The 17,345-nt window shown below is 36.6% G+C and overlaps 1 protein-coding gene and 1 long non-coding RNA gene across 2 annotated transcripts; one reads left to right on the top strand and one right to left on the bottom strand.

Moving 5' to 3' along the window:
• Positions 1–869: 869 nt before the first annotated feature.
• Positions 870–11,509, bottom strand: slc12a10.1 (solute carrier family 12 member 10, tandem duplicate 1). The gene is made up of 27 exons (XM_060864394.1): positions 11,378–11,509; positions 10,501–10,860; positions 9,688–9,828; positions 9,538–9,613; positions 9,332–9,427; positions 9,099–9,238; positions 8,825–8,935; positions 8,614–8,725; positions 8,373–8,503; positions 8,207–8,291; positions 7,942–8,099; positions 7,347–7,454; positions 7,136–7,259; positions 6,813–6,914; positions 5,553–5,708; positions 5,345–5,444; positions 5,137–5,248; positions 4,835–4,969; positions 4,654–4,760; positions 4,474–4,556; positions 4,326–4,394; positions 3,859–3,963; positions 3,609–3,720; positions 3,432–3,518; positions 3,161–3,296; positions 1,971–2,038; positions 870–1,008 (listed from the first exon to the last, which is right to left on the bottom strand). The coding sequence occupies exons 2-27, from the start codon at positions 10,837–10,839 to the stop codon at positions 870–872; spliced, it is 3,132 nt and encodes a 1,043-aa protein (XP_060720377.1). The 5' UTR covers positions 10,840–10,860; positions 11,378–11,509.
• On the top strand, positions 872–5,772 carry LOC132841843 (uncharacterized). Its single transcript, XR_009647971.1, has 3 exons — positions 872–1,000; positions 5,156–5,266; positions 5,373–5,772. It is a non-coding gene; the product is annotated as an uncharacterized LOC132841843 (long non-coding RNA).
• Positions 11,510–17,345: the final 5,836 nt, after the last annotated feature.

Raw genomic sequence — 17,345 nt, 5'->3', positions numbered from 1 at the left:
ATGGAGTTAGGTGGAGACCCGAACGGGAAAAGCCAAAAATAGAAGAAGAATAATATGAATGTGACACCAAAAATGGATCATCTTATGTTGATTTTTAGTAATCATATAATCAGTAATATAATCAATCTCATTTTATGAAGTGTCTAACTTTTTTTGTCTATTTAACAAAATAAAATGTATAACAATGACCTCAAGAACACAGCTGAATGATGTAAGCTTTAATTTTAATCAAGTAGTTGAATCAAATGTTTTTGCATTCAATAGATCATTAGTTTCCACAGATTCACATCTAAAAAAAAAAGTCTTTACTTAATCAATTATTGCAAAAAGTTGCCAGTGAAAAATTATTTTTGTACTTGAATATTCTGGAAAAATTAAGTAACCAATAATTTGTACTTCTTGTATGCTGTACTTACTGAATAAAAAAAAAAAAATTAACATTACTTACTATAAGAATGCTTTGTCATATGAGGTTAATTTTAGGAAAGGCACATTTTTTTATAGGACCATCATAAATTGACATTAAGATGATTCTTTTTTTATGTTAATTAGTATAAGTAAAATATTCACTGTGCATTTGATTGGAAATAAGCTGGAACTAACATTTGCTGTATAACAATACAGAGACACAATAACTGAGAATTAGTGAGGAAATACACCGTCTAAACTCCTTCCCAAAATAGCTGTCTGTTTGGACCTAACCCTAACCCATATTTGCATGAGTTCAACCTGCAGCGACTGAAATCTTTCTTTGGAAACTTACTCAAAGTGTTTGTAAGAAAGTAGGCTTTGGTTACTAAAAGCTCAGATAGAAGATTTGGTTAAGTCTAAACTGTATAATCCACTATTATTGCTTGTTTGTAAGTGTGTCACTGGCAGTAGAATGTGAGCACGTTCGTCTGATTTCCTCGTATAAACAGGACAGGGCAGTGAAGTCCAAAGCTCAGTGTATCCAGCCAAGCCATATAGAGAGAACTGGGACAATCGCTTTGAGGGACAGGTAAGGAACTAAGACACACAGACAGATTAAGCATTGAGATAACAGGTCCTTTTTGGTTTTCTGGTCAATGTAAAAAGAGCAATGAAGAAATGAACACTACAGCATCGATTATCACCTGAAGCTGTTTGCATAAGTTCAGACATGAATTGACCTTGCATTGTTTGTTTATAAGCTAAAACTGGAATGTGTCAAAGCCATATAATATATACTTACCATCCACTTTATTAGTGAAACCTGTACACCCGCAAATTCATGCACTTGACTTGGGTTGGTTTAAATATTTCAGAAACGATTGATCTCTTGGGATTTTATAAGATAACTCAGAGAAAACAACCAAATTGGTTCAAGCTGCCAGAGAAGATATATAAACTCAAATAATCATCCTTTACCATTGTGGTGAGCAGAAATGCTTTTTTAGCATACACAAAAACATTGACCGTGAGGTACATCAGGTTCTAATCCTGTCAGCCAAGAACAGGAATCTGAGGCTATCACTGACCCTGGATAATTTGTCCAGCTGTAAGGTTTGGGTGAGTCTATACGCCTGCTAGCCTCAGATCCTTGTTCTTGGATGAAAGGACTGAAAGCTATTGTAGACTACTGCTGTTGTAGTTCATCCACCTCAAGGTTTGATGTACTGTAAATTCTGATATGCTTTTCTGCTCACCACCATTGTAAAGAGTGGTTATATGAGTCGTTTTCCGCTTAGCTCGCTCACCAACAAGGTGTTTCAGCCTGCAGACCCTCTTCACACAGGTCTCTTTTAAACAACCTGTGTAAACTCCGGAGACTGTTGGTTTAGGAAAAATACTCAAACCAGCCCATCTGGTACCAACAACCAAGTCACAGATTTTTTCCCCTCATCCTGGTGTTTGACTTGAACATTAACTAAACATTTGTCTGTATGATTGTATGCACTGTGTGCAAATGTTAAATTTATTAAGGTTTATGGACTGGGGTAAGTACTCACACCAAGATCAGAGCAGCATGTTTGGAATTCCTCCTAATGATCTCATTCAATCTCACCTTTCTCTCTGACTAAAAGAAAAAAATATATAAAAAAGCTATTATTCAACAAGGACTAATATTGTCAAATATTTAGCAAGGGGTGATGATAATGTCATTAATCACGAGACGTCTGCAGTGTTGCCAACTCTTTGAGCAGAGCGCAGCTAATGCATGCAATAGAATTGAGTTTTATCAAGATGGTGGCTTGACAGATGGTGGCTTGACAGTTAAGGGTTCTGGGTTAATTATCAGAAGGTTGAGGGTTCAAGCTTCAGCATTGTCATCCTGCCACTGTTGGGCCCTAGAGCAAAGCCCTTAAACCTCTGCTCCTCTGCTTCCTAACAAATCTGGGATATACAAAGAAAATAATTTTACATCCATATGTGACAAATAAAGGCTGCTGTGGCTAGTTTTTGAATTTACCACATTTTAGTGCTAATTATCTGACCTTCTACCTGTCCCTGTTCTGTTTTATTAAAACTGATGCAAGTGTCTTTTTAATAAAAAGACAACCTGTAATTGGTCAAATAACACAAAATGAAATAATAATTAAAATTTGCTTTAGAAAAAAAGGTTTCATATTGTAAACAAAATGTTCAACATGCTTTATGAATAAATAAATAAATACATTCTTCTTAAAAGCTGATCTGACCTGGGGAAGATGGTTGAGAGAAACATAATGAGCTCTGTAGCAGTGTCTGAGGTGTCATTTTAACTGTCTGTAGAGCTCCAAAGAGTCCTTTTACACCTTCTGAAGAGCTCATTTTAGCAGTTATAATGTGAACCATATACAGTAGCAAATAATGCATGTTGGTCATAGTGATCTGGATGTATCAGGCCCAACGCTTGCTCTCTATACATATTAAGTCTATAGATTGCACAGGCTTGAATTTTGGTTAACAAAACTCTGATTCAGACAATGTGAATCACACATACCCATGATGCACATTGTCCCATTTTTGATGCAATGTTACACCCCCAGTCAATGAAATGAATCAATGAAACCTGCTGCCTCAACTCTGTGACCTGCAGCTGAACAGGAGCCTTATTGAGAGCAGGACAGTTTGCACAAAAAACCACTAGATTCGCTAAAGGGCTTTGAAAAGTCACTAATTGGCAACACTGCTTGCCATTTATCTGTCACAGACACACCTTGAGCCTGAATGCATCCATCTGTTTATCTGAAACTTTCCATGGACAGGATGTCTTCTGTTGCTGCTCTGCCTCCTGTCTTTGCTGCTCCTCTCTGATCCTGAACAATGCAACAGAGTCCTCAAATCGCTTCAAGCTGTCGGAAATAATGCAATACGATTATTAATTATTTCTGACCCTTTATATATAGATACAGTATATAATTGATTACAAGTAGACTGATGTTTTGCTAAAGTACACAATATTTTGAAGCCTTTGGTAAACTACCTACTTTTTGGATGAAGGCAACCTTTCAGTGTCTGTCATTACAATGACATCATGGACATCCAAACGAAATCTTTGTAGTAAATCGATCATCCTAAGAACAAATTATTTATTGGGTATGCCAAATATAACATCTTATCATCTAAGACAGTAAACAAACAATTTATACTAAACAAAAATATACTCTTTGCGCTCATGTTCCATGGTCTGCAGCTCCCCTATGACAAAAACACGAACTTTACTTCTCCTCCAGCGCTTCCTTCTAGTTAACAGATATGGCACCAACAGAGTCAGACCTGAGTGAAAAGTCAGGGATAAAACCAGTCAATACACAAGCTAGAAAATACCAAATAACATTTTACAGTTCTTCAAGGAAGCATTATCTCTGTAGCTACATTTAGTATCATATCCTATATTTATGACAGATATCTTACCCCCGTCATCAGAGATCCAGTACACGTCTATGGTCTTCTGTCCCTGTTTGCTCTGGAAAACTGTTCTGCTCTCATTGTCAATAATGTGGTTTGGTTTTACATCATCTGCGGCAAAGCAAAGAGAAATTTGATGACAGACTTATGGGAGAATGTCAGCATTTCCTGCAATCCCAAAGTAGTTTTATGTAGCGAAATAGTCAGATCACGTGTCTTCCTTATGTCATCTCAGGGAGTTTTTCCTCACCACCGTTGCCTCAGGCTCACTCATTAGGGAGAAGTACAAATTTCATTTTAAACTTTGTAATTTTATTCTAAATTTTTATATTTCTATAAAGACGCTTTGAGACATTGTCCAATGTCTATCCACTGTACAAATAAAGTTGAATTGAAATTAAAAGAGCAAACATATTTAATTGTAAACATATAAAGCTTAGTTCAATGTTCTTGTTTTGAGTCTGTTTCTTTACCTGATTCTATTTCCGATTTCTGACTCTGTTCTGAATCCATGGTCTCATCTGCCTCAAAAGCATAATTTGCTATCAAATAAACAGAACAGTCATTATTCACAAAGCTTGTACAGACAGGAAACAAAGACAAAATTCTACATACAGTTACCTGCAGACTCCATCTCTTCTGCAATGTCAAGTCCACCCATCATTCTGAGAATACACACTCCATAGTTAGAATCAAATGTATCACTGGGAAGTAAAATTAAAAGGCAGTAAGGTTAAAAAAAACTTTTACTTAATTATCAAGGAAAAAATACTGATTAGAAAAAATACTGATTTCACTTACTATATGGTGTTAACATAATCCTCTAAGTTATAGGGACTGCACTCCTTCCAGTTAGTCTTGAACCCCATGATTAGTGTATTTGGTTTAAGTTTTCCCAAACCAGAAGCCTGAAATAGTTTTTTTAGAATTAAAAAATTATAGCAGTGAGATGTAAAAAAATCAGTTAGTGAAGTTGGTTTACCTGCATGAGATGCTGAGTTCCTTCTCTCAAACTGTTTCCCTTAAAGGGAATGTAGAAGGCACGGACTTTCCTACTGTTCAGCCATTTTACTAATCTGTCTGTATTGGCTTGGGATGTGACAGACTTGTTTTCATCCTGAGGACAAATAATATTTACACTTATTTCTATATACCCTATGTACCCTCTATCTCATACCATGAGCTCCCATGTACATGTATTTGGCTAGTGTTGCTGTAATAGTCTGTCTACAGACGGCTGTGATTCATGCAATCTTAAAACCAGAGGACAGTCCTCATTCTCACCATGAGAATGTTTCCACAGATCATCAAACTGACATTTTTTGTGAAAGAACCCACAAAGTCAACAAGAGCCGGACGCAAGTTTGGAGGACCAGTCAAAACCAAACACTGAGGTCTAAAGGGGAAACGAAAGGTAAATAACATTATATATACATATACAAGAGAATGGATCTCCACACACTTTCATGACTGAACTATTTTTCAGTTTCACCTGAAATTCTTGACGTGATCTTCAACAGTAGCAAGAGAGGCTGAGTAGGACAGAGCCATGTTGTAGGCACCAGCCTGGACAGACGAGCCCCAGTTAACCTCTAGAAGAAATATGTGACTATTACATGTCTATCTCTTTAATGTGTTTTTAAGTTATTAAGAATATTGCATTGATTTAGACCTTATTAGGACTGTCATAAGTTGCTCACTTGGTTTCTTGTACATAACATAACCTAATAAAAAGAAGATGATGCCGAAGGTGATAAGAGCAGCCCACCAGGTAAGCAGGAACATCAGCACCACAGAGATAACTGCTCCAAACAGAGCTGTCCAGAGACTGTAATATTTAAAAGATGGCCTCCACCCTGTGAGTGAGAATATCAATAGTTTTGTAGTGAGACATTGCATAACAAAACACAAAGAAATACATCTACACTCAACTGTCTACTCAAAACCAACAATTCTACCAATTTGAAAGCCTCAAAGTACATAACATGAGTAGAATATTTAATATGGCTGCTTCTGGAATAGGCTTATTAATTATTATTGATGATGTAGCTCCTGGTGGATGCAGCAGAATGAATTCAGAAACATTCAGTCTTCTAATTTAAAGAGAAATTAATCCATTATAATTTGGAGATATTTCATCATGCGACAAGACAATTTCCCAAAACACACTTCCAACACAACAAAGGACTTCATCAGGGGGAAAAAGTTGAAGGTTTTAGACTGGCCATGTCAATCACCAGACCTTAACCTTATTAAGCAGCATTTCACATCCTGAAAAGAAGACTAAAGGCAGAACAACAAACACCTGAAAGAGACTGTAGTAAAAGCCTAGAAAAGCATCACAGGTGGTTGCTTTTTTAATGCAGTTATTCAAGCTAAATTATGCAACCAAATATTAAGTGTTATTTATTTTAATTTATTCCAAACTGTATGTTTCTATACATTTTCTCAGGTAAGATTTGAGTGGTCTGTCACCAAAGGTGCCATGTTTTAAGTTGTTTAACAATACAAGGAAATGAAATCTTTGAAACCTGTGTCTTCAGTGTATGGGAAAAAAAAACAATAGAAATTGTGCTTTCTGTTTCAATACGTTTTAGAGTTTTCTTTAAAGAGACAGTTTCAGTCTCAGTGCTTTGTAATGGTCAATACATTTTCCTCCATGGGAGGCATTTCAGGGCAAAGAACTTTCCAGTTCCTCAGTAATACGAGCGGCATCTTATGAATTTTAAGAGGCAGAAACGCAGAAGCTTGTGAGGGAACTATTATGTGTTTTGCCATAGAGTAATTTTCCTGTGGTAATTTATAACAGCAAACTATGTCATGTTTTATTTTTTACATAATAAAAAGTTTTTTTGTTTTTTTTGTTTTAAAAACCAAACATTATTCCAGTCATGTTTAGTATACACTGCATATAATCAGTCATAACATTTTGACAAAAGCAGTCTGAGGTAGATTCTCACCTGGTGAGTTGGTGATTGAGGCATGGAAACAGCTGAAGTTGATAAGAGCGTAGGAGCACAGGAAGAAATTAGAGATAAGAGGAGCGATGACGTTTAACTCGGCTGAAAGACATGGTAGTACACATGGATATAGAAAACAGAAGGAACGGATTAACTGCGCCGTACATAACTTCTTTCAGCTGTTAACAATAAATCTTGGTAAATTCAGTCCAGATAATGTTTAAAAAAAATTTTTTAACCAGTAGCAATTTGGAAAACACATATAAACACATTTTAATATATTGTACATCAGAAGCACAGGCTACACCACCACTTAAACTTACCAATGAGAATGAAAGCCAAAGCAATGAAGTAGGTCAGAATGTACGCACGCAGTGGCTCATTATTTTTCCCATAGCCCTTTGCAAAGAAGCCTATGTATGGGTATATGTTGTCCCTGCAGAGACACTAAGAATAAAACTGATGAGTAGGTACAATAATTTTTAAACTGATATATTTTTTTGGTGCTCATAAGTGCCTGGTATTCCATCTTACTTGGAAGACTTTAGGAGCAGAGACCAGGAAGGCAAGAGCTGATGATAAGCTGGCTGCAAAAATGCCAGCAGTGATGAGAGGGCCAAAACCTGACACCATATCAAGCACCTTAAATAAAAAATAAATAAATAAATGAATAGATAGATAGATAGATAGATAGATAGATAGATAGATAGATAGATAGAAACATTTAGTTGAAGTAGCTAGCAGCTGAGAAATTACAATTAAAATATTGCACATGTGAACAGAGTATTATAAATTTAAATACAACAATAAAAGTTAAGTTTAAATAATATTAAGGTATTGCACATGTAGATGTGCAAAGAAAAAACAAACTAAAATTTCAATCTTTATTCAATAATAGCTAGAAAAAAGGTTCACATAGACCAAGTGGTTACTGAATATATTCACATTTCTACCTTAGATAAGATTTGTGAAGAATAGGTTTGATTTTTAGTTGATGCCAATGGCAATTACTCTTTACTAAAACTCAAAATATAGGCAGAAATATTTAAGTAGATGTAATTGAATAATCACATATGGTGATGGAAGACAGAGTGATTGATTAGCAAATACCAATTCAGAGAAGCAATACCTGAAAGTTGTTGGCCAGGCCAAAGGAGCAGGACTGGCTTTGCAAACACATAGTAAAATTCCAACCTAGCTTGCATCCTAAACCCTCACATGGCTCTGAGATGTTCACCGGTAAACTGTCATTCAGGTTTCCAGAAGCATCTCGTAAAACACATGCCCCTGAGAGAATGGGAGCCAAGAGAGGTTGAGTGAAAGAAAAACATGCCAAAGCTGCAATATGGACATTATGCAATATGGACAAGCGTTACACTCTTCATTACACTCACCTACAGTTACAGTAATTGCTAAATAGCTTATGGTTGTCCAAAAGATGGCCATTAGTGTTCCTTTGGGGATAGCGGTTTCAGGATCCTGAAAAAAAACAGTAAGTAACTGAGTAACAGTTCTAAACATTGCTTTAAAGGGTGGTTTAAAATGTCAGCATGTTGTTACCTTCAAATCTCCAGAGATATTGGCACCTGCCAAAATACCAATTGCAGAAGGAAAAAATATAGCAAACATCTGGAAGAAATCTCCCTGTGACCCTTTCCATTTGGGAAATAAGTTGTCCACAAAGATCTCATCTGAAAAGGAGCATATCTCAGAACAAGAAACAAGCAAATCTCTTGAGCAACATGAAAAGCCCTGTCTGTTTTGGAATTAGAAACAAGTTGTATTAATCATTGGTACCCACATCTGTAGTTGAAGAAGCCCACTGACTGCTTCTCTGGAGTGGCTGGTATTACAGTGCCCACAAAATAGTTAGTGAAGGTCGCAATCAACACAAGGAAGAATAAAATCTGAGTCTGAAAATGTTTGAGAGATAATGGCAACATAAAGCAGAAAGTCAAAGCAAATAGATATAAGATGAAGTTAAAAATAAAGATATGAAGAGAAACTTTCACCTTTGACTCCCATTCCATTCCAGCCAAGGAGATGAGCAAAAGACAAGTGACTGTGATTGCACCTATTATACGCACATCATTGATTTCATCCACAACGAGAGCATTATATTTCTGTGTTACAAAAAAATCAGAAGTCAAATGTCACAATAAAACTTTTGTATTTATTACCAATTAACTTTGTTTCTTTGTGTTTGGACTACAATGAGGTAACACTGTATAAAATTAACGACATCTTGTGATGTATCTTTGATATCATTTAAATAAAAAATCTTACGATAAGAAGATCTCGGACAGTCTCTGCAAATCCCACAGTGTTGAGTGCACAGCCGAGAGCATTGGCAAAAGAGAATACCACACCAATGGGACCTCCCAGTTCAGGGCCCAAGGTCCGTGAAATCATAAAGTAGGCACCACCTAAAATGTCCAGGATATAATTAAATGTATTTGAATCCTGGAACAATTGGATTTTGTTATAAATCTTTTTTTTTTTTGGGCTTTAAAACTCACCAGAGGAGACTCTGCCATTGGTGGAAATAGCCGACACTGATAATGAAGTGACTGAGGTTACCAGTACAGACATGAAAATGATAACCCACGTAGTAACTGCAAGGGGAATGGTTGGTATATGAGTCTTTTTAAGGAGTACTGCAATTAATAAGAAATCTTCCATAAAGACTGTCTCATCTACAGGAAAACAGTTTATGTTGTCTTACGGATTCCTGCTTGAGCTGTAATCCAAGGCACTCTCAGGAAGAGAATTACACCCCAGATATTCAGCATACATCGAACCTAAATAAAAAAATCAATAAAAAAGGAACCTTTCCTCAGCCACAGTAATGCTGTTATGTGTACATCACCCTCACCATGACACCTGTGACCCAGCCAAAGCGGACTGGTTGGGTGCTCTTCCCTTTACTGTTCTTCTGCTGCTTCTCATCCTGCTCGTGGATCACTGCTTGGTTTTCTGTTCTTAGGTCCCCTCTATGACTACCTGATTCACAATCCTGTAACACACACATCCACACCACATCCATTTTAATATAGATTTTTTATTTTATTTTTGCAACTAGGCAACTGTTGGTTAACTGTTGATAATATATTAACTCATAGTTGATATGTTGGAGGTTGATTAAGATAAAATGGTGGAGAATAATATAATAATTGGATATTGTATAGTTTGTCAATATCATTGTTATCATTCTTATCATTTTGTTGTTTTATGATTGAATTATTAATCTTAAAACAATAGTCAGTAACTTCAGTGGAACCCATAGATAAGTGAATAGAACTGCTAAATGCTTTTTAATAATTAGGGGATCTTTCTACTTCGAACCATAAGAGAGGGAAACACTGTAACTTTGTGATTTTTATTGTGAATTTTATATTTCTGTAAAGCTGAATTGAGACAATGTCTATTGTTAAAAATGCTATCAAATAAAATTTCATTGAATTTAACTGAAATAATCCAATGGAACAGTCACAGGTTCTCCAGATGGAACAGTTACAGGTTCTCCAGAGAGACAAACCAGGGAAGACTTTATGCTTCTGGATTTAATCACTTACTAGAGTGTAGTGTAGCATAAGAAATGTAAGTCTGGATCTATCAATGGATCTTGGGGGTTTAAGTGTTCAATCAAAAAAGATCAAATCAGTGAAGTGACGAAAAGGTTACTTACTTCAGAAACCTTGCGGAGAAGCTCCAACGATGGCCTGCTACTTTGTTGCCGGCCTACAGAGTTGATGTAAAACTCGACATGAGGCACTCGGTCCACGGTGCTGTAAATGGACTTTCGTTGGCAGTGCTGCCTTGAATTCTGATGTTCTGATGCCTGTCTGGTGGTTTCCCATTCCATGCTGATGCTAATTTCACTGTTATTTCTTCTAGCTTGTATTTCTCCAACAGTACCCTCAACCTGACTCGGGTATTGTCCTGGCACCTCTTCAGTAGAATAAAAGTGACCTTGAGGCAAGCCACTTAGATCCATCTGCTTGTGTTTGGTGACAAGGTGCCCCATGGATGTATGTAATAATGCGTACTTTTTAAGAGAGAAATAACATTAGAATTAGGATCAGATTCTAATATTTCATTCCTCTCTGCAAAGATCCCTGCGTGAAAAGCATTTTTCCGGTTAACCCATCACATCCACCCACTCCAATTCACTTGGATATGCAGCATGAGATTCATTAGTACATTTTTCCTCAGCTGATAAGGCTCTGTTGAATCTGTGTCATTACACAGTCATTTTAAAAAGATAAGTGAAGTATTAAATAGACATCTCTCTTTCTAAATACTTCACAAACTGGTGGGAGAAAAAAAGAAATGAAGCAAGCTACAAATGCGCTCTATGTCAAACACATTAAATGATTAAATTATTTTTTATTCACTTTAAATTCAGATTAGTTTGATTTATCTTGTTATGATAAAACGTGATCCAAAGAAAGTTATCCAAAGTGATTTGGTTGCTATAGAAATATTGAAACCTAACTGATGTAAATAATTTGAAAATCAAACAAACAACATACAACAAACAAAACAGCAAACTCATGTCTTACCTGAGAACATATATGAGGTCAGTTGAGTATGTTTTGCGCTATTTACAGCGTTTTGTCTGTTTAAAATGTTTCTTATTAGTTGTTAGCATTCATGGTTTAGTTTCTGCCTTTTGTATAGTTCTCTAAAGCTATCTCCAGCTGTCTTTTTCTCATCCCTTCACATGTTTACTTTTATACTATAACTTATAATTAAACCCCTCCCCTATATGTGGGCAGAGCTAGCACATAGTTAGAGTACTATATTAATAACAAAAAAATAATATTCCTAGGAAAAAAAGAATTTATTTATTAAAAATTTGGATTATTGTTTATCGTACCAATGGATATGAACTGCGATTAGCAAAAAAAGGTTTGCTTTTACTAGTGAAAAGTTCATAACTTCAACAAGATAGAATTCTAGTAATAAGATATTAAAAATAATATAGAAATAATAATTCTAACAAATTTGAATTTATTTTTCTGGTTGCACATTTGCACTTTTTGAGTTTATAGTACACAGTTATTGAAAGGAAATGATTTATAATCACACTCTCTGGTGTCACTCCAAAAGAGGGTGGTTTCCCTTACAGTCTGGTTCCTCTCAAGGTTTCTTGCTCATATGATTTAAAATGTATAACTTACAGTTGTGTTCAAAATTATTCAACCCCCAATGCTGTAAATTTAGTGTACATTTGTAATTGTATTCAGAATGAAATCCTACAAGGACTTCTTAAAGAACCATATGCAACTAAAATGACATCAATTAGTTTTGTAATACAGTAGTAAATGTTTCTTTTGTGAATTCTTCATTGACATAATTATTCAACCCCTTAAAGACTACCACTCTGAAGAACAGAGGTTCAATGAAGTGTTTTCAATCAGGTATTGAAAACACCTGTGGATATCAGGGAGCAGCAATAAAGCCTAATAAGCACCAATTAGGCAGCTTTAAAATGACTGTGATACTCAGCTCCTTCTAGACATTTACTGGTGTGGTTACAAACATGGTGAGGTCAAGAGAATGGTCCAGGAAGACAAGAGAACAGGTGATTACTCTTCACAGGAAGGGCAATGGCTATAAGAAGATTGCAAAGATGTTAAACATACCAAGAGACACCATAGGAAGCATCATTCGCAAATTCAAGGCAAAGGGCACTGTTGAAACGCTACCTGGTCGTGGCAGAAAGAAGATGCTGACTTCGACTGCTGTGCGCTACCTGAAGCGTAGAGTGGAGAAAAGTCCCCGTGTGACTGCTGAGGAACTGAGAAAAGATTTGTCAGATGTGGGTACTGAAGTTTCTGCTCAGACAATACGGCGCACCCTGCGTAATGAAGGCCTCCATGCCAGAACTCCCAGGCGCACCCCCTTGCTGTCCCCAAAGAATAAGAAGAGTCGACTGCAGTATGCCAAAAGTCATGTGGACAAACCACAGAAGTTTTGGGATAGTGTTCTGTGGACTGATGAAACAAAATTAGAACTGTTTGGGCCCATGGATCAACGCTATGTTTGGAGGAGGAAGAACAAGGCCTATGAAGAAAAGAACACCTTGCCTACTGTGAAGCATGGCGGGGGGTCAATCATGCTTTGGGGCTGTTTTGCTTCTGCAGGTACTGGGAAGCTTCAGCGTGTGCAAGGTACCATGAATTCTCTTCAGTACCAGAAGATATTGGATGACAATGTGATGCAGTCCGTCACAAACCTGAGGCTTGGAAGACGTTGGACCTTTCAACAGGACAATGATCCCAAGCATACCTCCAAGTCCACTAGAGCATGGTTGCAGATTAAAGGCTGGAACATTTTGAAGTGGCCATCGCAGTCACCAGACTTAAATCCGATTGAGAACCTCTGGTGGGACTTAAAGAAAGCAGTTGCAGTGCGCAAGCCTAAGAATGTGACTGAACTGGAGGCTTTTGCCCATGATGAATGGGCGAAAATACCCGTAGATCGCTGCAAGACACTTGTGTCAAGCTATGCTTCACGTTTATAAACTGTTATAACTGTTAAAGGATTTTGTACTAAGTACTAAGATTGAATGTCACTTGGGGGGAATAAAACTGATAATGATGTGAGCTCAGAAAAGACATTTGTGGTTATTTCATTATAAATGTTATGTTATATTTGTCTGACCTACATGTGCCTCTTTGATTTAATTGTAAGCAGGATGACTGAATGATCATAATCAATGTCAAACCGACCAAAACAATCAATTTCAGTGGGGGTTGAATCATTTTGAACACAACTGTATGTATATGTAAACTATGTCCATTGTTATAAGTGCTATACAAATAGAATTGAACTGAATTGAAAATGATGATGATGATGATGATGATGGTTTCAGCTTACCATAATATTACTTTAGTTTAACTGACATTTTCTCTTTCACTTCCTTCAGTTCCTTCAGAACCTAATAAAATAACGGAGGTTTGATGAGTAAATCAGACTCAAGGATTGAAGTTCTATAAAAGTCTCAAACGGTTTGTTATGTATGTATTTACTGCTATCCATTACTCTGTATGTATTATAGGTATTTACTGCTAACCTTGTTAAGACATTTTCATAACCATAAAGTTGAATATATTACAATAATTCCACTGAAATGAAAATAAAAATAAAATAATATGTTAGACACCACTGATAATATATAAAGAACTGTGGAACATTGGAAATTCTCCATGTTTATGAAAAGGCTGTTTCTACCATTCACCAAGTAATCTTATTTAAATATAATTTATTTAAAAAATTAATTCAAGAATATATTATTATTAGTAGTAATAGTATTAGTAATATATATATATATATTCTATAGTATAGTTTATCACTACATAAAAGCCATTATTACATATAATCAGCTAACATGATGAATGACATCTATGAAGATCATCAGAGTATTGTAATCTCCTGTAGTGTATTGTACAATCCTGTAGTGTATTGTAATCTCCTGTAGTGTATTGTACTCTCCTGTAGTGTATTGTACTCTTCTGTAGTGTATTGTACTCTTCTGTAGTGTATTGTACTCTTCTGTGGTGTATTGTACACTTCTGTAGTGTATTGTACACTTCTGTAGTGTATTGTACACTTCTGTAGTGTATTGTACACTTCTGTAGTGTATTGTACACTTCTGTAGTGTATTGTACACTTCTGTAGTGTATTGTACTCTTCTGTGGTGTATTGTACACTTCTGTAGTGTATTGTACACTTCTGTAGTGTATTGTACACTTCTGTAGTGTATTGTAATCTCCTGTAGTGTATTGTACTCTTCTGTAGTGTATTGTACTCTTCTGTAGTGTATTGTACAACCCTTTAGTGTATTGTAATCTCCTGTAGTGTATTGTACAACCCTTTAGTGTATTGTAATCTCCTGTACTCTCCTCCTCTTTGCACACATGCACTTTATGTGAAACTTATTTTTACTTAGTCCTTAGTTAAGTGTTGTTTTATGTAATGTTGCATTTTATGTAGCACCACAGTCTTGGAGGAATGTTGTTTCATTACACAGGGTACTGCACCGGCTACAGTATATATGACTGAAATGAGGCAACTTTAAAAGCTTTTGGACAAAGCCAGACAAGAAAGGTTGAACATTTCTCCAAGACTTTTGATGTGAGCCAGAGGTATTGTGTTATTGTATTGTGATATTGTGATATTGTATTGTGTGTTCTTTGCCACATTTAGAAAAATATACTTTCTTCTGAGGTTCGACACTGTTACAGGTATATTCCATTCATTCATTCATCTTCTACCGCTTATCCAAACTACCTTGGGTCACGGGGAGCCTGTGCCTCAGGCGTCATTGGGCATCAAGGCAGGATACACCCTGGATGGAGTGCCAACCCATCGCAGGGCACACACACACTCTCATTCACTCACGCAATCACACACTAGGGACAATTTTTCCATTGATGCCAATCAACCTACCATGCATGTCTTTGGACCGGGGGGAGGAAACCGGAGTACCCGGAGGAAACCCCCGAGGCACGGGGAGAACATGCAAACTCCACACACACAAGGTGGAGGCGGGAATCGAACCCCGACCCTGGAGGTGTGAGGCGGTATTCCACTGTTTTATAATACTTAATACTCATCTATAATGAGTGTGTACATAATTTGTGATCACAATGTTGTTGTCTAGGTTAAAAGTGTCACAGTGTAGTAGCTTTTCATATTCGAGATTATAAGCATTGCATAAATCTTGCATAGTAAAACAAGTCATGCTTGAAAAAGCCCAGAAGCTGTAGCTATTGACTGAAGTCTGTTATCATTATCTGTGGCACTTCTTGGTGATGTTACATTCAGTTACTGGGATTTGGCATGGCATGTGCTTGTGTTTATCTATTTTTATTTTATCTTATAGTATAGTAATACGAATATCAAATCAGATAACTGGCAAGTGTTATAATAATAATAATAATAATAATAATAATAATAATAATAATAACAAAAACAGCAATAATTTATCTGTCTAACAGTAGTAGGCAATAAAAATGAATGAAAAGCATCTACAGTATAAACAAAACCAGGAGCTCTGAAGTATCCTGCAAGTGGAAGCTTCAGAGGAAAAGGAGAAGATGTTGATATAAACCAACTTCACCTACAACTAGGACATGAAGTAAGTAAGCCGTATACATGATTAACCTATTTTTGATGTTCTAGTATATTAAAAATCCAACTGATAAAATGACATTGCATTTAAAATAAAGCAGAACACAATGTCCTTTTAGCTCATCGATTAAACTGCCTTCCTGCTTTATCTTAAATACACAGAACAAACTGCTCATTTTTACATACAGTATAAAGCCTCGCATTGTCGTGTCTTCCTCTGAATCTAAGTTCCTTGTAAGCTGGAAGAAGAATCACTTGTTCATCAAAGCAAATGTGAGAGTTTAAGAGATTACTCCTGATACCACACAATGCTGGAACATCGAGAACCTTGTAAATCATTATTTTAAAATCAATATTTTCAGTATTACAATTCAGCCTTATGGTTAATGATCATTTCAGAGAAGTTTTATTACATTTTATTTATTGATATTATTAGTTTGTGTTTTACCAGATGGCACAAAGTGTGCCCTTCCTGACCCTTTGCATGATTTAGAGCTTTTTTAATTTACTATGCTAAACTCCATCACATGATTCAGCACCAAAGCCTGAATCTGACCCCTTTTTATTATCAGTTTTATTATGTTTCTGGCCCATTACGGCCCCGTCTGTACTACATGGTTAGCCCACATAAAGGGACAAAATAAAAATGGGCCCCACTTGCAGCCCACACTTGGCCTTGACATACATGGAGACTAATTGTCAGTCTATCAATACTCATGTCATACACAGAGTTTCCATATGGAGCTCACAGACAACTGGCCCTCTCTTGTATTGTGTAAAATAGGTCTACATATAACTCCTTCACTAAACCCGCTCTGGATCCATCAGACATCAGTAACTACAGACCGATATCACTTCTCTCATTTCTTTCAAAAATTCTTGAACGCATTGTCTATAATCAACTGTCTGTCTATTTCTCACAGAACAACCTCCAAGACCCCAACCAGTCTGGCTTTAAAGCAGCTCATTCCACAGAGACAGCCCTTTTGTATGTCTCGGAGAAACTACATGCTGCTAGATCAGCCAAACTGTCATCCGTCCTTATCCTCCTTGACCTTTTAGCAGCGTTTGATACGGTAAACCACGAGACTCTCTTATCCACCCTCAGGAGTCTTGGGATTTGCCGATCAGCTTGGGAATGGTTTGCTTCCTACCTGGAAGGACGCTCATATCAGGTAACATGGAGGGGAGTGACATCTGCTCCACGCAGACTCTCCACTGGCGTCCCACAGAGCTCAGTACTTGGTCCTCTTCTTTTCTCCCTGTATACTCACTCTCTTGGTGAAGTTATTTCCTCACATGGGTTCTCTTACCACTGCTATGCTGATGATACACAACTTATCTTCTCTTTCCCACCCTCAGATGCCACAGCTTCTGACCGGATCTCAG

The sequence above is a fragment of the Tachysurus vachellii genome, chromosome 2 (assembly GCF_030014155.1).
Source record: "Tachysurus vachellii isolate PV-2020 chromosome 2, HZAU_Pvac_v1, whole genome shotgun sequence".
In the NCBI taxonomy this organism is placed as follows: domain Eukaryota; kingdom Metazoa; phylum Chordata; class Actinopteri; order Siluriformes; family Bagridae; genus Tachysurus; species Tachysurus vachellii.
The sequence above is the reverse complement of the archived record's forward strand: the minus strand, read 5'-3'. Positions and strand labels throughout refer to the sequence as shown.